At 43.5% G+C, this 22,485-nt stretch overlaps 1 protein-coding gene across 1 annotated transcript in view; it reads right to left on the bottom strand.

Annotated features, from left to right (window-relative positions):
• Window positions 1-10,523: 10,523 nt before the first annotated feature.
• The window catches only part of LOC142892367 (netrin-1-like), a 47,393-nt gene continuing 35,431 nt past the window's right edge, over window positions 10,524-22,485 (bottom strand). The window contains exons 5-6 of the mRNA XM_076032488.1: window positions 20,086-20,160; window positions 10,524-12,784 (exon numbers count right to left, since the gene is read on the bottom strand). Of these exons, the coding sequence (XP_075888603.1) occupies window positions 12,429-12,784; window positions 20,086-20,160 (431 nt within the window). The 3' untranslated portion in view covers window positions 10,524-12,428. The remainder of the gene's footprint in view (window positions 12,785-20,085; window positions 20,161-22,485) is intronic.

The raw sequence follows: 22,485 nt of genomic DNA, 5'->3' as shown, positions 1-22,485 counted from the left end.
CACTGCTTTTTCACTCAAATGGAGGCGGTGGGGGCAGTAAAATTAATGTTTCTTTCCTGAAAGCCTCCATTGGTTTTTACAGAACAGTTCCGTGCGTGAACATTTGGTATCTTCCTGTATTGTTGAGAACAAGAAGTTTGATTTATTAGCAACACAGGATCTCTTTCCCTGACCTGCTATAACGTTAAGTGAAGTATGCTTTAACAACACGTTGACTAATGGGAGAAGCAGATTCACAGCTCGAAGGTTTTTGTAACTAAACTCAACTGTTTCACGTCATAAATATATTCAAAGTGCTTGACGACATTTATATTAAATGGGAGTTGCGCTCATTTTTGGCAGACAGGTGAAAACCTTGATACTGGAGATATTAGGGAAGTTGGTTTTTCATGGAAAATAAAATCTGTCCACTTGCACCATTGGATTTGCCTCCTTCCTTCGCAACTTGTTTTATAATCTATAAAAACAAGAGCATCGCCGTAACTTGCCACAAGACCAGGTGAAGAATTGAATGCCTTTAAATGAAATTGTTAGTGCGCTAACAAAGTATTTTCTTTTTTCATTTTCCCCACAACTCACAAAGCAATTAACTTTTGGCAATTTCAGTCTACGATACATTGTGGTGTGTTTAGTCTCTCCAAAAAATGTACGATTTTGTATTTGAAAGTTGTCTTTTAGATAGAATATTTAAACTTTTCTTCAGTTATTGTCTATAGTATGTCTATAGTTGTTTTGTTTTTTTTTTAAGGACGCGACGCAGACCTGGTGAGGTGCAGTTCTCCTCTGACCTGTGAACCTGCACATTTAGCAATGTTTTATCCTCATCTGTTAAAGCAGTATGTCACTTATACGAGTTTCGTAACTCACAGCAGAGACGCTGCATAAACATACAGGTCATACATAAACAACAGGTCAACAATTTAAAAATGATGTTGAATAGAAATTACATTTATTTATTTGATTTTAAGCCATTACTTATTCTTACCTTGAACTGATGCCCAACGCACAAAAGTAAAAAAAACAAAACAAAAAAAAACAAAACAAACCCTATCAATGTCAGTGATTGCTTTTTTGGGGGGGTATTTGTCGACCAGATGCCAGATGTTGCACCCGATGCTTGGCATAATAATCTTTAATGGAGAATAGATGATGATTTAACGACCGTAAGTCTTTGATTTGCATCATTTTACACACACAGACGTACACACATTGTGATGGATCATTTAGAACTTCTTTTTCGCTTGTCGATGTGAGTTGCAATAACTAGGTCGACGATCTCCAGAGTTTACACAACGGGTCAACTAGCCTCTCAGCGCCGCCGATTGGCAGGGCCAAAGAGGGAAAAATGGCAATCGAGAAAGTGATTGTGAAATGTGGGAGCCCGAAGTGTTTGGCACTGCTCGTCTTGTTTGCTCAGTAAACCGCCTGAGGCCTGTGTGTGTTTTTTTTTTTTTTTTTTTTTCTTGCCGAGGGAAATGCCCGTATTGTTGGGTCCGGAGACCGTGGTTACGGGCCAGGCCGGAGCCTCGCCAGGCAGGTTGGGACAAACAACAAGATGAAGGTCAGCTAATATAGCAGTTAATTCCACTTCCTGGTCCCCATGGCACCATGGCAGGGTTTGTTTGAAGATCCCAGAGTCTGGAGTCACTCTGCACTTTGTTCAGTCCATTTTTTTTGTCCGGGGCCAAACACGTTCATATATTGATGTATGCGGAGAGAGAGTGAAGGGAAAGCAGTGGGGCGCTTTGGTGGGGAATTCCGAATCGCTGCATATTTTATGCATATGCATTTTTCTCAGAAACAAAATCAAATTGCGCCAACCGCAGGACGACAAACCATATCTGCTCATTTCCGCAGGCATATTATTACACATAATAATATAATAATGAACATAACATCAACTGTTCTAGCTGCTGGTTGCATGAGGTAATGGTTAATGAAGGTTAATGAAGTTCAACATTATTGTTCATTTGTTATTCTCTTTTTATTTTTTTACACGTTTGGGGAAAAAAAAATAATCTTGAATGGGCGAGGAATTGTCTATGGAAACTTCTTTGACTCTGATTTAGCTTCATTAAAAAAAAAGTTGAGAAAATGAATTGTCTTAAATCGCCTATTTAATACTCCAGAATTAACATTTAGAAGAAAAAAAAAATTCTCTGAGTGCCCTGTAAATGGTTCAATATCAATAATTTGGGTTTATTTGTACCATTGTCCTTATTGCAGGGAAATATTTTCAGTGACTGAGAATATGGTTAACCCTGCACTGCGACGAGATAGTTGAGATGTGTCGCCTGAAATCTCATTTGTCCAGCTTGCGGTGACCTGAGCTCAGTACTTGGCTCTGGATAATAAGAGCCAAGTCATTTATAATATTGACACAACGGAGTAAATTTATTTGTTGCGTGTTAATTCTTGTTTGTCTGGCGGAAACCATCCTCCGGCTGACCTAATCCAACAACTGCACAAAATATGCAATTCAACAACACCCAAAATACTTTGAGCATTTTGAGGTTGTGACCTGCACTTTTACCACGCCACAAAATAACAAATGTGCAATTTCGTAACATCACGACACATTTCCGAAAACTACCTCAGACCGTGCCGAAGTTACTGACTTGGATTTTTAGTTCAAAATAAATAAAGTCCTGGGTCTTGGTTAGCAAAGAAATCATCATCATCTTGTCAACAAACACTTTGCATTGATAATGGGAGTGGCCGGTTATGCATTCGCCTCAAAAAACAAACAAACAAAAACCTCTGTTCCAGAACATTACGTGGTTACCTTCACACCGTGGTGAATGTGCAGGTCCATGAGAATCTTTTGAAGTTGATGGATTGTGTATTTGGTGGAGGGAGACCTGAACCGTTCAACACCATTTTATCTGTTGAGCAGCTCTTTAATTAAAGTAAGTCATATATGTAATGTTAAATGTATGTTTTCAAATAATAAATTGAAAAAAACGAAGAAAAAAAAATATGAATCGCCAGTGGTATCAAAAGTATTCACATTCTGTGCTCACGCAAAAGTACAGATACTTGTGTTATAACTCCGTTACTCAAGCAATAGCGAGGAGGTATGAAATGTACTTAAGTAGAAAATAACATTTTTTATTACACTTTTAATAACAATAACCAATGCTATTTTCTGCATGTTTATTTTTCTCTGTACTGAAAACGGAACAGTGACCCCCGAAGCTGAGGTCCTTCAGAATGATCTCCCTCTAAAATGCTATCCACTTTCATCACCAGAAAAAGGAACACTCAACTAACGCATAGAGACCAGGAAAATCTACTTGAGTGCATTTACTTCCCACCTCTGCGAAGCATCAGTTCGGAAATACATAGCGCACCTAAAGTTTTCTATGTTGAAGGTAATGTCAGCAGTATATAGTCCACACTATATTCATATAGTATTTGTTTGCAGCTATTCCATCATTATCCTCCTATCGTCTTCCCCACAAAATGTGTGCACATTTGAATCAACTGCATTGATTTCTTTTTTTTGAAATACATCACTCAATTTTTAAAAGGAATATATGCAATATTGCTTTAAGCGCCTGTTTGAGTCTTTCTGATGTCCCTTTGTCTTTTTCAAAGGCTCGAGGGTGAAAACAGGGCGCTACTGTGCGGCAAGCTGAAGGGCTCTCGTGGTGGCACAGGGACCCAATGAGATCCGTCCACTCTGCGTCCTCCAGACTCGGCAGTGTGCGTGAACAGACATTAAAAAGGGCTCATTTATGAGCCGATTGTCTAACCGATCATTTAACTCGGACCTTGAGAATGCGGTCGAGGGCGGTGGGGGTAGGGGGAGAGGATATAGCGCGCACCATCCAAAAGCCAAGTGGCTTAATCTTGTATGGAAATGGTAATGAGAAAAAGAGAGGTCTAACTCTGCCTTGTGTGTGCTCTCCCCATCCAGGATGGGATGGAGGCCTCTCCAGTTGGGGCTTCTTCTGGACGCATGAGAAGAGGCTTTGTGTTTCGACGTGGTAAGCCAGAAATACAGCTTTTGAACCGTGGGCAATGGCGAGAAAAGGGGAAATGAGAGGGGTGGGGGTAGGGGTGGTGGTGGGGGGGGAGGGTGTGGGGGCGGCAGTTAGGAGGGGTGGCGGGGGCTGAATAGGGAGAGTGAAGAGGTGGCTGATGGGAGGGCTCTGAAGGTGTTGCTGTCAAAAGCAGCGGGTGTTATACATTTGCGACCCTAGACGTTGTCCTTGTGCGCACGTATATGCGGGGGGGGGGGGTTGTTTTTTTTCGCCTGTGTGTGTGTGTGTGTGTGCGTGCGCGCGCGCGCGCGCGTGCGCAATGCGGTCACACGGTGCTTCCGCTGATATGAAGTACCTCTCTTAGCCTTCGCCTCGCTCCCAAAAGGTGCTTCAGGCTTTGTTCTCTGAAGCCTTCTTCCGTCACTCTCCTGAATTCCGACTACGAATGAGGTGAGCGCGGCTCTGCCTCGTCCAAACCAAACTTAAATAGCCCGCCAGCGTCCCCGGTCATTTTGCATTTCGACGTGTGCTTTTTCGCCCCGTCATTATAGGCCCTTGCCATTTTAGCAGCGGACGCAACGGGGGGGGAATAACGTCAATCAAGTAGCATAAAGACTGAGGAAGCCTGCTCTGTATAGGGAAAGGTCGGAGGGTCAATAAAAAATCAGCTGATATTCAGCTAAGCGACGGGTGGCAGGGTTGTTTTTTTTTTTTGCTTCTTTTTACCTTAGTTAAGCCTAAATGTGACCAGAAAGTAAGTCAGCGTGACACACAAGGCCCTTGTACTTCATTTCATGACTCACATGGTGGTGGATGCATGGACTCTGATGTACTTATTATATAACGATGTACGTATTTGTGCGCACTGCCCATCTCTGTCTTGCCGTTGTGATCTATGGTGGCACCTACTGCACATCTACCAGTCCGAGAGGGAAGGATCGGATCTGCACGGGACCTGCTACCGTTCTTCTTTTTGCAAGTTTAGAGGGTTTTTTTTTTTTTGTTGTTTTTTTTTCTTGCATTTAACTTTTTATTAAATTAAGAGCAAGGAAAATGCCATACGGTACAGATAAACTTCTACTCAGGGTTTTGGTATCATAAGTAAAAAAAAAAAAACTAAATAGAAAAAAAGCACAACATGAGGTATTAAATATTATATGGAAGGAAGGAGGAGTAACTGAGTCCACAGTTCTTAACAGGGAGAGTGCTGCAGTTCCTTATTGTTCTCATGTCTGAGAATTTAGCAGAATCACCATCAGTCTTTACGTGAAGCCAAAAAAAAGATGCGACATGAGCCATCTTCTATATTCCCTCAACATAATTCTAGAAGCAGTCATCTGACCAACCCAAATAACGCAAAATGTACCTTTTGATATTTATATATATATATCCATACTGCACTGCAGGTGCAAAATGTGCATGTAGCGGCCGGAGTGTGATTTTTATCATTTAGCATTTCATCAATGCTTAATTTTTCACGTCAACGAATTTATGTGGAAGACGTAAAGCGATTACATCGACCAATCGTTGCAGCTTTTAATAAAATATAATAGATATAATACGATGACAAAATGCAGGAGTCAGGCAAATTTTGCTCCCAAACCAGCTCATCAGAGCTCTCGCCACTTCGATCCAGGCCAGTTAGACCCAGATCTAACGAGCACCAATTCCCATACGTAATGAAGGAAAGTTTCCAACTTTGCGACTCGCACCTTCAGCACAAGTTGTCCTTCATTAGCTTCAATCAATAAGGCCTTGCTAGAGTATGGTCATTTCAGTGTATAATCACAAGTTGTGCACGTTTCCCTCTTGTTTCCTTCATTACACCTTCCACATTCTGCCAGAATATTCAACCACCTGTTGAGGGTTTTCACCACCCCGTTCAAAGGTCGGAGGGTCGTGGCTGTTGGCATCTGTAGAGAATGTGAAGTCCTTTTCGGCCAACTGTTTTTGCAAGCCTGAGCTTTACAAATACATTTTTGACTGATTGAAAGAAGGAGAAGAAATAACCCGACACAGCAAGTATGAAAATTTAAAACAAATGGATGAATATACCAGTAAAATATTAAACATGAAAGAGGTTAGTTTACAGGTGGATATGTTATGTGGTTATGTCATTTCTTGAATGTAAGAGTTTGCACCTAAAATATTTTTTACATTTGAATGATGAAACCACTTACATTTAATTAATATATGTAGGTAATATGGAATTATTTTCATGATAATCAATTTAAACGTATCCAACATCAATTAAAAAAAAACAAATTCTTTCAAAGATGTTGTTCAATTTCATAAAGTTAGGATAGTTATAGAAGAAGAATGAAAATTTAGGACGCAATGTATTGTTGCCACAAATTCAAAAAAAAAAAAAAAAAACCTATTTGGGCCAAAAAAAAGTTTGAGAACCAGCGTCAGGTGAAGACACAATTCTTTCATCATAACATTATTTGCTCACGTTTGAGCGAGTGTTGTGACCGTGACTGTGTTCCAAGAACATCCTCTCGCTCGGCTTGAAACCCGGAGGACGCAACTTGGGCGAGAGGCAAAGCAAACAAGGGGTTAAACACACGCAGCCAGCTGAGAAAACACACGGCGTGACGGGCGCGCTGGTGTTCGCTCGGCTGAGTCGCCTGCTCCGGTGTGGGAGGCTGGCGAGTCCAAACTCAGGGAGTTGCTCACGTAGGAATGAATGTGAACGAATCTCGGCTGAACTGACTCCGACTAAAACGAAACGGGGCTGCCGAGATAATGAGGGTCGAACAGAACTTGGGGCTCGTGTGTGAATGGAGATTACAGGCGGTGTCGCCGGTTTAGAGGAGTCGCCCGGGTGCACAGCGCTCCCTGTGATCCGCTCTGGCGTTCCTCCCTCTCCCCAAAACACCTAATCCACTTAGCTTAGCAGGGGCCACTTTAGCCCGCTGCCCACAACCCCCCCTGTGGTCAGTGTTGTTGGGATTGCTCCATAAAAGTAATCCAACCACAGATTACTCCTTTAAAAAAAAAAAAAAGTAATCTAACTACTTCTTTAACTACTTTTCTTCGTAAGTAATCAATTACTAATTACTTTAGTTTAAAAAAAAAAAGAAGGATAAAGCGACAGTTGAGAACAACGCAATACGCTTTCATTTAGACGAGATGAACTCAAAAATAATGTTTGTATTTCCAGCTATCAGAACGCGAATCGCTGTTTTTTTCTTTTGCCGCCACCATTTCTGTTTCGGTGCGTCGTATCACATGTATCAGTGAAGTCGCACGTGCGGCTGCATCCTCAATCAGCGACAATCGTCGTTTTTGGTTGTTTTTCTAAATTTCCAACATTTCGTGGATAACGAGACATCGTCCACAAAATGTCGACATTATCGACATTTCACAAAAGTAATGGAATTGTTGCTTGATAAAGTAATTATGATATAATTACCATTTTTGCCGGAGGAAACCCCTTTACCATGTTACTAAAAAGGTAGTTTAATTACAGTAGTGGATTACTTCGCAATAGATTACTCGCCAACACTGCCTGTGGGGAAGAGGTAATAATTTGTTTTCGCCCACCATCCTACATACATTTAACTGCATGTTCGTTGAACAAAAAAAAAAATCACAAAATGTGTCCTCAATTACCTCCTTGTCAGAAATACCCGATCCTCCTGATTGTTTCCCAATAGCAATCTGAATTTCCTTAAAATGCGGGAGAACTATAATAATAACCTTACGATATTTCATGGACACGAGCCATGGCAGTCTACGTAACAACACATACACATGCACACAAGCTCTGCCCCACTATTTCGCACACTGCTGTTGTCAATAAAATGCCATTTCATACTAATTAGACTGTTATAAGGGGTTTTTGAGGCTTTCTCGGTCCTTACCTACAGCGGAGGGTGCATGCATGGGAGTTAGCTGTCTGGGATGCTTCCTTCCTGTGGTCGTTTTGCCCTGATGGATTGTTTTGTTAAGGATTGCTAATTATTATCTATTATTACCAAATCATTTCTGCTTTTGTAACACATATTTCCTGTCACAAAGAAAGTGAATGGTGAGCCACCAAAGAATCCAAACACAAAGGTGCGCGTAGAGCGCAGGATGTGCTTCAAATGGTCCTGCCCTCACCTGATTAACTCATTCGGAGCCTCTTGACAGCTTGGGTGTTGTTGACCCAGTGTCAAGGTCCCCCCCGAAAATGTCTGCTGTGTGTTAAAAGATGTTTTCCTCTCCGCTGTCCTTATGCAAACGCTCATGGGTCTAACAATAAAGTTTGTGATTGTGTCATAAGATAATATTTTGTTCTAATTCGATCTGAGATGGAGGGATACTCAAACGCGGTTGTTGAGCTTCGAGTGACCCAGAAAATGAATTTTCAGTTTATCTCATGCTCATCAGCAGCTGTATGGAACTTGCTACGTGTCACGGAGGCCCTTTCGCTCTTTCTATTTCCATTTCCTGGTTCCTATCACCGCAGCCTTGGACAATACCAGTGTGTTTGCTTCACCACGCACGCACACACACACACGCCCATGGCTTTTTTTTTTTTTTTTTTCTTCTTTTCTTTCCGTTGACATCTCATCACGAGCGGGAAGACAATGACAGGACTGGGGGGGGTTGGGAGTGACTGGAGGGATTCGTCCGTACGGAAAGTTCCAAGCCGGGCCTGATGGAAACCCGACACCTGCGTTGGGCCCTCGCCTACGCTCGCATTTGATTTTTTTTCTTCACGTTTGTTGTTCCAGTGTTGCTCTTTGCACAAATTGAGAAGGAAGTTCACACGCACACGCACACGCACACACGCACACACCCAGATTTCAATTTCAAACCTTCCCCGTTCGTGCCCGAATTCACAGGAGAAGAAATTTGTCGGCCTTCAAAAACCCACTTGATCGTCCGCAGTCTCCGAGCGGCTGTGACGTCACCGTCGGCAAAGCGGTGGAATCTTTGCGCGCGTGCACATGATCCTGCGTCCCTTCGCTGGAGGGATGGCGGGGTGGTGGTGGTGGTGGGGGGGGGGGGCGGTTTTATGGCGGTAATAGCGGCAAATAATGGAGGACACCGCTTAAACTTTCAGCGGTGACTGGATAATTGGTTGGCAGTGCGAGAGCACTATATCAAGGCAGGAGCGACCCCCATTTAGAGCAGGTTGAGAAACCATTTGTGTGTGTGTGTGTGTGTGTGTGTGTGTGTGTGTCAGTCGAAGTCCCAGAGGGAGCGCAGCGAGGCCTCTCCCCAGTGCCAAAAAACCTCCCAGCTACAACAATAACATGTGCGGTTTGGATCAGACCCGTCGGTGATATCACCCCCTCCGGTACCGCAGCCTCGCAGCCTCGCAGCCTCGCGCCGTGGCAGCCTCGCAGCCAGGCCCTTATTGTCTGTGAAGTTTAGAGAGGAGCGGCGTCCAACACAAATCAGGATCTGGTTGCTCTGGCAAGCGGCGGAGGTTTGAACGCCAAACTATTGGCTGAAATTTTCTTCTTTGTGTCACGCTCGAACGTTAGATTTCCCATGTAATTTAAGGCCTGAAAGAGCTCTCAAATCCTCTAGCGAAGAAAAAAAATTGTCCCGTTCAAATGGAATAATGATCTGTTGAAATTGAAAGTGTTTTTTGTTTTGTTTTGTTTTTTTTTCTTAACAAAAAAACATGTTTACAAAGATTGTGTAAGTTTTCAAGATTCGTGGCCAAGATCGCTACTTGGTACTTGAGTTGCATCAAAACCTTCAGATCTGAGCTATAGTAATAAGTCATATAGACTTTCATGTAGGGATTCAACCAAACATTAACCTTTTCTAACCCTGTGGTAAAAAGGAAATATAATAAAATGCACTTGTGGGAGTTTAAAATAAACATAAATAAAACAAGTGAAATGACAAAAACCACAAAGTTAGCGGGAAGGTTTGGGAAATGTGTCAAGCATCAACCAGTAGGGAGGCTGATTTTATCTGGAAACCACTTATTCTATTCTGTGGACTCGTGGATTCAATACAGCCGCAGTGGTCGGTTGTAAGTTGCCTTACAAAGAAGGTTGTGGGTTCGGTCCCCGGGGCTCCCTGCCTGGGTTCCCTGCAGGCTCTGCAGCGTGCACGTGAAGGGAACTGGGAGCTCCGTCAGTTGGCGTGTGTGTGTGTGTGTGTGTGTGTGTGTGTGTGTGTGTGTGAGTGCGAATTACTGTGCGTCTTTGTCTTTCTATGGGGCCCGGCAATTTCTCTCAAAAGCTTTACGTTAAGTTTACTTAACTTATTGACTTTTCCACCCGAGCAGCATCTAATTAAGAACGTACGTTCCAAATGTGTGTTGCAATGGTATTCAAAGGACCTACTGCAGATCTTGGATTATTATCTAACCCTGGCAAAGTCTACGTTTGCTTACACAATATACACTTGCCTTTTGATTTTATTTCAGATTTATTTCAGTTCTACCTGGCTGTCCAATACACAACCTCCATCACAGCCGTCTACAAAAAAAACAACAAAAACAAAAACAAAAACAAAACAATGCAACAAGTAAAAAAAAACCAACAGACCAAACATAAAAACCACAAAGGCCACATTGTTCCATGAGTCTTTAAATATATTCATTTGTGATATAGATAATATATTAGTAATACAAGACATTAAACAGCCATTTGCAATGGATACTGCTAAACAACATTTACACACCAAAGTATAAACATGAGCAGAGATCGTATCGTGCTGTGGGGTGTGTCATTGTGTGTGTGTGTGTGTGTGTGTGTGTGTGTGTGTGTGTGTGTGTGAATGTGTTTGTGAGGGTCATGTGTGTTTTGGACACTACACGTACTGCTAATAGTTCCATGGTGTGTGTGTGTGTGTGTGTGTGTGTGCATGCGTGCGCGTGCATGATAATGTAAATATGAGACATTTGTCTAACATTCATTTTATTTGTTTTTGCATTTATTAAGCCTCTACTATTTAAAACTCTGGTTACGCTCACAGAGAGATAGATCTAGTTAATATTTCACAACAAAAAAAAAAATAGAAAATAAAATTAAAAAAAAAAAAAAGGAACACTTTACAACTGTATAGCATGTAGACGATCAGTCATGTCTCTTTACGGAGTACCAAATTTTGCTGATGATGGAATGAAATCCAGTCCTTGGAAGGAAAAAAAAAAAAAAAAAAGAGTCGCTGGAGGGAGTCGGAACGTTCGAAGCAATGAAACGTCTCAGTCGATCCACAGGTTAGAGTATTTTTACACAAACTTAATGTGCACTAATTCACGATCATCGTTAGCTAGCAGTCAGCTACAGTAAGCGGAGAACATGCGATGACGTCGGCGGCGGTGACGTTCGACAGAATCGTTCGGGGGTCGACCCCCCGTCAGTTCTCTCACTTTTAGTCCATTCAACGTAAGAAAAGAATCACGGAACTCTGAGTCTGGTGACCCGGAAACATCAGTTCATACCAAAGAGTCCCCAGTGAGGTAAGCACCTCTTCTTTTTTTTTTTTGCATTGCATGGTAGTACAGTATTTTTGTTGTGTTGCGTTTTGGATGCCGATCTTACGTTGGGAGCATATCTCATATGTTCTCCTCTACCAAAAAAAAAAATAAAAAAAAAAATAAAAATAATAATAATAACAATAAGTGCATGGTTGACGTGATCTAGCTCTACTTTGCTACGGCGTCATCTACTTAAAAAATAAAGTCTATTTATTCACGAGTGGTTACTTTACACTGCAGAGGTCACAATCACAACATACTGCGTATAACACCGACGAGCTCTGACCTTGTTTGTGGTATGAAAAATGATCTGCAATGATTGGCCATTTTCACTGAGGTAACGATGATTTCAAAAAAAAAAAAAAAAATTTTTAAAAATGAGGGAACGTTGCAGGAACAATTCCTGACAAACTTGAATCCAACAGTGGGATAATCTGTTGGTCTTCTCGCTCTGTTGCTGATGTTTTGGCAGCTTGATGGAGTTGAGTATGGCACATGAGTGGAGTCCCACTTTCTGAGAGAGCGGATGAGGAATTCACACAAGCACGGTGTGAGAAAGGATCCGCTGCAAAAAAAAACAAAAAAACAAAAACAAACAAACAAGCAAAAATCACCTGTTGAACATGCGAGAGCGACGGCGTGGCGGCGGTTCTAACGGCGAGGGTGCGTGTGACGTGTCTGTAACGTTAGGTGCAAACTCTGCAATTGCGCAAAAAAAATAATAATGCTGAGACGGACAAAAAAAAAAAAAAAAAAAAAAAAAAATGCGGAATGAGCTCCTTCAGTTCCTGTTAAAACTCTAAACTCTTTTCAGCTCCAGCTGGGAGCAGCAGCACTCAGTCATCGTTCCATCTCCACCTCCTATCTTCCGCCTGCCTCCAGTTTGCTTTTTCATTTCTTTCTTTTTCATCCTCCATCTCCATTCTTCCCTCTCTCTCTCTCTCTCTCTCTCTCTCTCTCCCTCCCTCTCCTTCGCCCTCTCTCACACCTTCTCTTTAGCACTTTCCTCTCTTGTCGCGTTGCTGGAACTTCCGCAGCCGGCGGCCCCACAGGTCCTTCCAGGGGATGAGCAGGCTGCCCTTGTCGGCCATCACGCCGCTCTGGCCCGGGGAGTCGTCGTAGTCGTAGTGGTGGTGGTGGTGGTCGTGGTGGTCGTCGGTGCCCAGGAGGAGGTACTTCCGGCCGGGCTTGATCTTGGGGCACTTGCAGGCCACGTCCTTGGCGCGAACCCACAGCAGCTGGTCGCCGCGGCGGATGCGGTTCTGGCCCTGCTTGTAGACGGAGATGATGTTGATGGTGAACTTCCACCACTCGCCCGCCTTGTCCCCCTTCAGGACGTGCACCTGGACCGCTGGTTGGAGGAGCAGAAGGGGGAGAAGAAGACAAAAGGGACTTCAGGAGCAGCGCTGGGCATTGCTTGAATGTGTGAACGATTCTGAATCCCGATTCCCAGTGTCGATTCCGGTTCCCCCACGATTCTCGATTTAGATTTTTTTTTTTTTTTTTTTTTCAGAGGCTGGGTGAAAAAAAAAGTTGACGTGTTTCGAAGTTCAGGAGTGGGTGAACTTTTTCACTGGTTGGGGGCCACAATGGGTCCTAAAAGTTGACAGAGGCGTCGGAGCAGGAACAGATGGATGGAGTGTTTTGGTGACCCAACTTATTGGAAAAATACATATATATAATATAATATATGTCAATTGAAAATGAACAAAAGCACCAAATTTAGAACAAAACGTGTCTTTGAAGCGCCACAGTATTTAGCTCTTTATTGAAATGACTCTTATTACACTGAACAAATGGATGAAATAAATCTAATTTATGACTTACTTACTCTTAATTAAATTTCTTTAGATTCGACAGGTCAGATTAAAAAGCTTAACGGGCCGTATATGGCCCCCGGGCCGTAGTTTGCCCTTGCCTGAGCTGGTACGTAGCTAACCAGAGGTCTTTCTGGAATAAATAGTTTGAAATGCTCCATGAATTTTAAATCTATAAACCTTTATGAACTTCACAACAAATTTCCCACAGTGTATAAATATCGTATCTATGAACTTGAATATGAACAGTGTTGGTAAGTAATCTATTACTAAGCAATCCACTACTGTAATTAAACTACTTTTTTTTTTTTTTAGTAACAGAGTAATATAACGGGATTACTCTGGCAAAACTGGTAATTATATCGTAATTACTTTTCTGAATTTTTTTGCAAGCTAAAAGTGTCTTATTATCCACAATATGTCTGAAATTTAGAAAAACAAACGAAAACAATGAGGTTGCAGATTGACGATGCAGCCGAGCATCACTGATATGTGACAACGCACCAAATCAAGCACTGCGGCAGCAAAAGAAAAAACAGCGATTGTGTCTCATTATTTTGAGTTCATCTCGTCTAAATCAGAGAATATTGTGGTTGGTTGTACGTTATGTGCAGGAAACAAGGCGTTCTCAACTGTTTTATCTTTTTTTTAAACAAAGTAATTAGTAATTAAGAATTGGTTACTTATGAAATAAAGTAGTTAAATAAGTAATTCGTTTAAGTAATTACTTTTTTTAAAGGAGTAATCAGTAGTTGGATTACTTTTATGGAGTAATCCCAACAACACTGAATACTTTTTCAATTTTATTTAAAAAAAAACCCAAAGCATTTACACATCGTGAGTGTCTCATGCTGCAGGTGCAGGGTTACTGAGCTCCTACTGATGGACTAACCTGGTGCAGAATGTGAAACAAAACTGCAGCAGTTATTTCAACATCACAACACCGCAGGTGTTACTGTTCGCTCACCCTGCTCTGCACAATATATTTAGTTTGTACGATAGTTAGCAGTTTCTTCTTTTGGTCAGCGGACTGTGCCTCGAAATTAGGAACCGGAAATTTAAAAATTTGAACAATTCCAGGAGAATCATAACGTTCCCCGGTTTGAATCGATGCTCGATGCACAACCCTATTCAGTTGAGGTGTACAGAAATTAATCATCCATGGCACCTTTATGTGCCGGAGAAAGTATACGGTGTAAAATACAACGACTGGGAAGTTTCCTTCAGTTCGAGTCAAGCAGCCTGGACTGGGGTCATTTAGAATGAACGAGATCACAATGGTAGCATCAGTGGCATATAAATATAATGGCCACTTTCGGGGAGATTTACAGCTGATTTTATAGGGTAAGCGTGAAAGGAGTGAATCACTTCCAGTCATGTCATACTTCAGCTGGCGACAGGCCTCACTTTTTTTTGGCTGCGCAGAGCATTCTTGAATTCACCATCCAAGTTTGTTTTTTTTTTTTCCTTTTTTTCTCCGACGTTTCCAAAATGCCGTGCGGAGACTTTGTCTCACGTGTAAAATAAATCCAAATGATATGTGAGGCATTTCAGCTGTCGAGTTTGGCAACTGCTAGTAGCCATTTCCTAGGTAAACAACATTCCCACGTGGGCATGTCATTTCATAGAATTCAATTATTCCATCGATTATTCCAAGGATTAATCGGGTAATTAAAAACGCATGCTTTTAACCATTCCATTCATGGCTGTATTCAAAAGAAATAGTGCCGTATAAATGATTAAAAAAAAAAAAAAAAAAAAGATATCTTTCAAACAATAGAATTGACCAACTGAGTTCCATATGCCTAAAGCAAATTTGCTTTGCCATTTCATTGTTTTGTATGGCATTTTCTTTTATCTGTTCCATTTCATTTTATTCTACTTCACATTTAAGTGTTACATTGCACTCTTTCATGAAGTAGAGAGGCAAACTAGGATTTGAAAATGAATTAACATTTACGCTATAAAGACCTATGAATGAACACCTGAAATTTGAATGATTTAACCTTCAGGAAAAATAAATATTTTTTTGGGCTCTTTTTCTTTCTGAATAAACGATCAATAACTGAGATAACTGGTCACCGAAAAGCCCAACTGCAGAAACTACTAGCCTGGGCTGGCTGTTGCGGCTTCCCGTGTCTTTTATGTAATGAAGAGGCACAAAAAAATAAAAAAAATTGTATTCATTTCTGCTAAATAAATAAATCAGTAAAAATCAATCTAAAGCAATAAACAGTCAAAATGGGGTTTCATTTCAACTTTCGAAATGCGCCTCAGTTCCACCCTCCACCCCCCCATCCTACATGGACGTTTTGTAACGCAGCTCTTACATGTGGTCATCGTGGTGAGAAGCGAACCGGCGAAGCAGGAGTGGAGCTAATCTGCGCTCAAAGTGGAGTGCTTTACCTCGGGGCTTAAGTAAGGAATGCGCTATTATTATTTAAGTGTGTGGAGGCTCGCAAACAATTGGTTGAATTAATGTGAACTGGGGAATACTCCTGGTGGCATTCACCCACGTAATCAATTGGACATGGACGCAAGAATATTTCAACAATGTCATTAAGCCTGAAGGGACATTTTTTGGGGCAAAAGAAAATGTTCAATATCGGACCGTTTAAAACCAACCAACATTAATGGAGCTTCATTGCATTCAAGCTAAACCGCAAAAATTTGCTTTGGCATTTCGTTGTTATTTAAACATATACAAATAAATGTATATGCATACACACATGTCTGTATGTATATATTTAGTAAATTCCACACATTTATATACTCTTTAAAAAAATATAGTGTGGAAAAGATTCCCCATAGAGGGTCTGACATTCCGACAAGTGAAGTGCAGGTGTAGAGAGGTCAGCAGAAAACACCTGGGATTCATTTCCCCTTTACTTTCCCTCCACCTGCTGCTGCTTTCTCAGAATTTTTGGCTCCTTTTAGTCTTTTGACCTGTTTCAATATTTAGGTTATCTAGACATTTGTCTAATGTTATTGTTGTGTTTTTCTCCCGGTTAAACAAAGGGGAAAATATGGCGTCTTTACCAGGAATGAGTATTTACTGCAATTTCAATTAATTACCTTTTGAGTTAATTAGTTATTTTATTGTCATTGTTTTAAAAAAACAACAACAACAACAACAAAAAAAACAATATTTAATTTGGTGCTCCATAGACGTAACAATAGTTGAACACCAAAATAAAACTCAAAAATGAAAATATACCCAGTGATCTTCATCGTGTGTTCATCATTTTTCAGGTTTACGGATAAAAATGTCAATCTAAATTTAAATAAACAATTATTTTTATTATTATTATTATTATTATTATTATTATTATTATTATTATTATTATTATTATGTATAATAATAAAATACATAATATATAACAATAATAATAATAATAATTAAACAAAAAAAAGATAACAATGTAATTGAATTCACTTTTAAGGACCGTGTGTTTTATCTTCTCCTCTTTCACGCCGTCATCCCAATATTCCAACTTCCAAGCCGTCAGCAGCCCACATCGCCGGCCGAAAACGAGGAGAACCGGACGAGTTCGAGTGTGCGCCTTTTTTTCTTTTCTTTCTTTTTCTTTTTTTTTTTTTTTCAGCGAGCCGCTGGGAGCAAACTGCACATGCGGCGCTTCGGGTTGGGAGGGGGTGTGTGTGGCGGCGGGTGGGGGGGGTTCGGGGAGTAAAAGCGTCTCCCCAGTGGGAGCAGGCTGGGCGAGCTCTCACAGCCACGGCCATTCATGGCAGCCCCTCTCCTTCACCCGGACGCATAAAGGGTGCGCGAGGGAGCGGCGGGAGGCAGAGGGAGGAGGGGCGAGTGGGAGGGGGATACGGGGGGTGTGGGGTGTGGGGGGGAGCTATTTGTCTTCCCAAAAGCTGCTGGACAAAGTTCCAGGAGAATGGGGACGTGTTTCCGACCTCATGAGCGGCCGGTGCTTCTGCTCCCAGAGCCCCGTCCAACTCTCACCAGCGTGAGAATCCAGCGGTCGAGAGAGAGAGAGAGAGAGAGAGGGAGAGAGAGAGAGAGAGAGAGAGAGAGAGAGAGAGATAGCGGCACTGTCCGTTTCCTTTTTTTTTTTTCTGTAAGGTCCGCGCTCAAGGGTGTTCTCAGCCTTGGGTGGGGGTGGGGGGTAGAGTGTGGATGGGGTCAGTGTTCTGAAACACACACCGGTCTTCTGCACACACTTGGTTCCAGCTAAAACAAGGAAGAGCGGAGAGACAGCCGAGGAGCGCGCCAGGAGTCAAAACGTCGGTTGATACGAAGCGGGGGGGACGAGGGGGGGGCACTGATCTCTAGGTGCATACGCAAGAGGGCAGTCGTTTTCGTGCACTGACAGCGCACTGACAGTGTATACTTCGAAAAAAAAGAAAGAAAGAAAGACAGAAAGAAAGAAAGAAAAAAAAAAGAAGCTTTTTTTGGGGGGGGAGTTAGGTTAAAAAAAAGGCTAACTTTTCTTCACGCTAGCGACTTCCTGTTTACAACCGGATGTGGCCAGTTAGGGAGTGAGCTAAGTCTTAATTGTGAGTGAATTATGAATGAGGACCCGCCGTGGTTGACGGAGCGCTTGCTGAATAATGGGGTTTGAGGGATTTTTAAAGCGACGGTATAAATGCAGTAAGGCGGACGACAACAGCAGCAGCCAGCTGGATAAAGTGATGGTGATTGGCTGGCAGACCAGGGTGACTAACTGACTAGGGTCTGGATGCCCAATTGTCACCTCCCTCCGCCCCACCTCCGCCCAGACGATTAGGGTTTATGGAGCTTGACACTCGCTGCACGCCGTCAAACAAATGCGGGCTAATGAAATTAGAGCTAGCTTAATTACACTCATGCTGAGCCCCCCCAACCAGTGTCCCTTGTGGTTATCTGCTGAGTGAATGATCGGGGGGGGGGCTGAGGGGTGGGTGGTGTCGGGGGGGGGGGTATCGGTCGGGATGGGCGGTGGGGGGGCTGCGGGGGGGGTGCCTCTGCCTTTTGGAGCGCCATCCCTGGAGCGTCTGTAAACACGCGGCTCTTTGATTCATTGTCCCCCCTCGGTGCTGTGTGTGTGTATGTGTATGTGTGTGTGTGTGTGTGTGTCGGCAGCCCTGAATATAATCCCTTTGTGTTGGCCGTCTCCGTAGCTACGGCGGCTCGGTGGAAAAAGGCGAAATTGAATAAACAAAACATATTTTCTCTTTCTCCGGGGCGGCGATCCGTCACCGTCCGACCGAGCGGCTAATTTACCAGCTGTTTGTGCCCCCGAGGAATGCTCGGGGGTGGGAGGGTGTTGGGGGGGCAGAACTGTGTTTAAACAGAGGGCCCCCTTCCCGTGACCCCTGGGGAGGGGTGGGCTGCGGGGGTGTTTGTAGTGCCCCCCCCCCTCCCGAAGAACAGAGACGAGACTCCGAGGGCCCACAAAGGCGACAGGCCTGAGAAATGAATTATGCCGAGTCGGGGGGGGAGGGGAGGGAGCGATTGGGGGGGGGGGGGTGCTGAGAGACGACGTCTCCCCCCGCACTGACGGTCTGTCGGAAGAGGAACAGCAGGAGGGGGCGGGGGAGGTATAAGACGCAGCAGCCTCATCCGAGAATCGAGACCGGAATAATTCGAAAACCTGACTGACGTTCGGGCAACAAGTGGCCCGAACGACCGTCCACTCGGCCGTACGAGGGAGTCGAGTGTCTCTTTTGGCCGGTTTCTTTTTTCATCGTCATTATTGCTTTCTAACAGGATGATTTTTGGACTTTCAGCGACGAGAGTATTTCTAAACGTGCGACAGGGTTGTTTTTACCCGCGCGTCCGAGCTGACTGACGCCTTTCTATAACTCTCGTATGCAATGGTTATAAAACAGGGAATATTTACTATGGAGAAGTGTTGGCTTGCAAAATGTTGCGTGACTCTTGAGGGGCTTCGCATGCTCTGTCTCGTCAGAGCCGCCAGGCTGGACTCACATCAGAGCTCAGAGCAGGGACCCCTTCACACCCACACATCCTCCTGAGTCGGACTGAAGATCCAATTCATAAATCAAGAGTCCATCAAAATTTCTTCTTATCCCCCCCCTCGTATTCCCAGATACTCAGCTGTCTCTGCTTTTTACTGGCTCTTTCCAGTGATGAACACCGATATGTATTTACCTAGACGGCTTTGTGTATAAATATATGTTTATGAATTTCGGGTTCACATCCGTCCCCTGTTGGTTTGGTGACCACATAACGTGGTTGAAGTATGTGAATTTTCTTTTTTGCTTTAGGGATTTTTTTTTTTTTTTTTTTTTTTTTTTTTTTTTATAATTAAGCAAAAGCTGCACGAACAATCAAAGTAATTAGTTCATCTGAATCACAACCATTAAAACTGACTTCATTGTGATAAACTGATTAAATAATGTATCTATCATCCATCTGAATTCAGGTTTAACTGCGAACAAAACGGCAGTGAGACCCAGTTGACAACTCATCAACTGGTTTTAGAAAATAAGCTAATAAAATCAATAAAACATTGAGATGGCATTTCTCTTGTGCTCTAAGAAAATCAGAAGCAGGTTTTATCTGTACGACATGTTTTTCTGCTGGCTTGTATTTGTTAGTAGCGCATGATGACACGTCAACAGTTCTTTAATCTGTCGCAGTCTTGTCTTTTTTTTTACGACAAGTTTTCTGTCTTGTGGTGGTGATTTGATTCGAAAAATCCACCGTTGGATCAAACTGACTCGGTGAACCCCTGCCGTCGCCGTGGCGGAAACAATCTTGGGGCTCGTCGGCATTAGCGGCCGGGTTGGAGCCGTGTTTTCACAGATCTGATCTGATCGATGGGGACATTGACCTTTCGTCAACCGTGGACGTACTCACCAAAGTCTTTCTTGCAGTACTTCTTCATGGTGATCTTCATTTTCCCCTTGGAAGCCTTGCAGTGGGAGTCGCAATCTGGGGGCAGGGCAGAGCCAAAAGGGAAAGTCAAATGTCAGAGTGTGATTTCATTTGGCCGTCCATTTAAGCGGAACCTCACAAAAAAAAAAAAAAAATCAGCCTCGGCATCATCAGTGCAGCGTCCAGCTGGACGGACCCTCCAATGTGGCCTTTTGTGTCGCACTATTTGTGGCCCCTGCTGGGTCTTAAACGATGCCTTCAAAGTGCCACTGGGTGGAGGCGAAAGGGGGTGGGGTGGGGGGGGTTTGAGATGGTGGATTACAGCTTACACAGATCCTCCTGTGTCTGTCAACACCCCCACCCACCTCCCCCCACCACCCATCCAGTCCGGCCCGCTGCCTCGCCAGTGTCCTGGCATGCATTGCGCGCACCGAGGGTGACAAAGGTCGCTTCTGCACAAAAGAAGGTCACAGTGGTGTGTGTGTGTGTGTGTGTGTGTGTGTGTGGATTAGCGAGTGACCGACCCTAAAAATTAGGAGGAAGCCTCTGCAGCGTGTTGGCCGCAGGAGGCAGAACAAATGCACCTCCCCAACCCCAACCCCAACCCCAACGCCAACTCCCAACCACCACCCAAAGGTGGAGAAGCTCGCAAGCCCCATGATGGATGGCCTCGGAGACTCGGGAGGCTCCGTGGCACCCGGGACCGGCCGGACTCTCCTTATCGACGTTCCGGTGCTGTCACGGGGGGCCCCACAACCTGGAAATTGGAATCATTTGTTCCCTCCACTTTCCCTTCAGACGGACACAAATTGGAAGCAGATCGTTTTCTGAGCGTTGAGCCACTCCAGCAATAAGCCTTGTGCTCTTTTTTTTTTTTTTTTTTTTTTTTTTTTCTTAGGTGGGGGTGGGAAAAGCTGGGGCTGGGCAGTTTGAAGAGAAAAGAAGGGTGGTGGGAGGAAGGGGGGTGGGGGGTCGAGAGAGAGAGAGAGAGAGAGAGAGAGCGAGAGAGAAAGAGAGAGAGTGTGGGGAGGAGGGGGAGGAGGTGGCTTTCAGCTCGCCTGAATATGGACAAACTTCATTATTTCTTCCAGCCCTCCGTCCAGTCTTCCCCTTTCTCTGCCATTATGCTCCGTGTGAATGAGGTTGCCCGGGTAATGATCGAGGAAGAAAAAAACGCCCCCCCCCCTCCTCCCTTTCTCTCTCTCTTTCTCTCTCTCTCTCCCTCTCAAAAAAAAAAAAAAGGCGAAAGAGTGATCCGGGATGGATGCGGGACGGGGGATCGGATTCATGCATGCGGGGGAAAGCATCCCTGGTGGAACTGCCGGCTTTCTTGGATGGATGGATGGATGGATGGATGGATGGATGGATGGAGGGAGGGATGGATGGAGAAACGAGGAGAGGAAATCCCAAAGTAAATGAATTTGACGAGTCCATATCGAGCACCGGCCTGATTTCCATGTAAATGAAGTGCAGCGTCGGGTCGGGGGGGGCTTTATCTCCCGTGTAACCCCCCCCCTCATCCTCCGCCACCGAGGGGGGCTTTCATTCTAACCCCCCCCCCCCCCTCTTTGATAGTTGACGTTTCCCATTAGCCCCCTGTGCAGTGAGACATTACACCCACGGCTCTCATTAAGGGCCAATCTCCCGCTGCGAGGACAAACGCCCCCCTTTGTGCGTCTCGGCTTGCGGTTGCCACGTTCCATCGGGCCGGGGGTCCCCGGGGGACCACACTGCTCCTAATTTGGAGGGAGGTGACTGGTGCTGAGGTTTTTTTTGGACGAGCGTCCACAGGCTCCACACAAGCCGGATGACGGGCCAGTGGCGCCGCTCCGATCGGAACCCCTGATACGTAATAATAACTTCTTCTTTTTTTTTTTTGATATGTAAAGCACTTTTGAAAAAAGTTACAAAGTGCTATGGAGGACATAAAAATAATAATAATAATAATAATAATAATAATAATAATAATAATAATAATAATAAAAATAAAACGCATGGAAAAGACCTGATCTGCTTTACAGGACAAGATAAAACAGTCAAGTCAAAACCATGAAAAACCAAAAGTCAAAAATGTAAAATACAAAACCTGATAAAAGGACGTGTCTGCTAAATATTAATGAACTCAAAGTATTAAAGATGAGGGAGACCTCAGCTTTTAACGAGTACATTTTGAGACATCATTTAAAGGAATGTACAAAACAGTTCTAAAGTTTGTGCTCACTGACTCATTCCTGCATTGAACTGCATTAGAAGCAGCTTCATGAAATAATCTACTGGGACGCTTTAAGAACATTTAAGCACAAGGAAATCAGTCAGGATGTGCTGAACACATTATGGGATGGCTTTGACACTTGTTGCCCTGAATGTCTAATTGAATGTGAT

The sequence above is a fragment of the Nelusetta ayraudi genome, unplaced genomic scaffold (assembly GCF_046127955.1).
Source record: "Nelusetta ayraudi isolate G7.1 ecotype Tasmania unplaced genomic scaffold, CSIRO-AGI_Nayr_v1 ptg000034l, whole genome shotgun sequence".
Taxonomy (NCBI): domain Eukaryota; kingdom Metazoa; phylum Chordata; class Actinopteri; order Tetraodontiformes; family Monacanthidae; genus Nelusetta; species Nelusetta ayraudi.
Note: the sequence above shows the minus strand (reverse complement) of the source record. Positions and strands in the feature narration are given on the sequence as shown.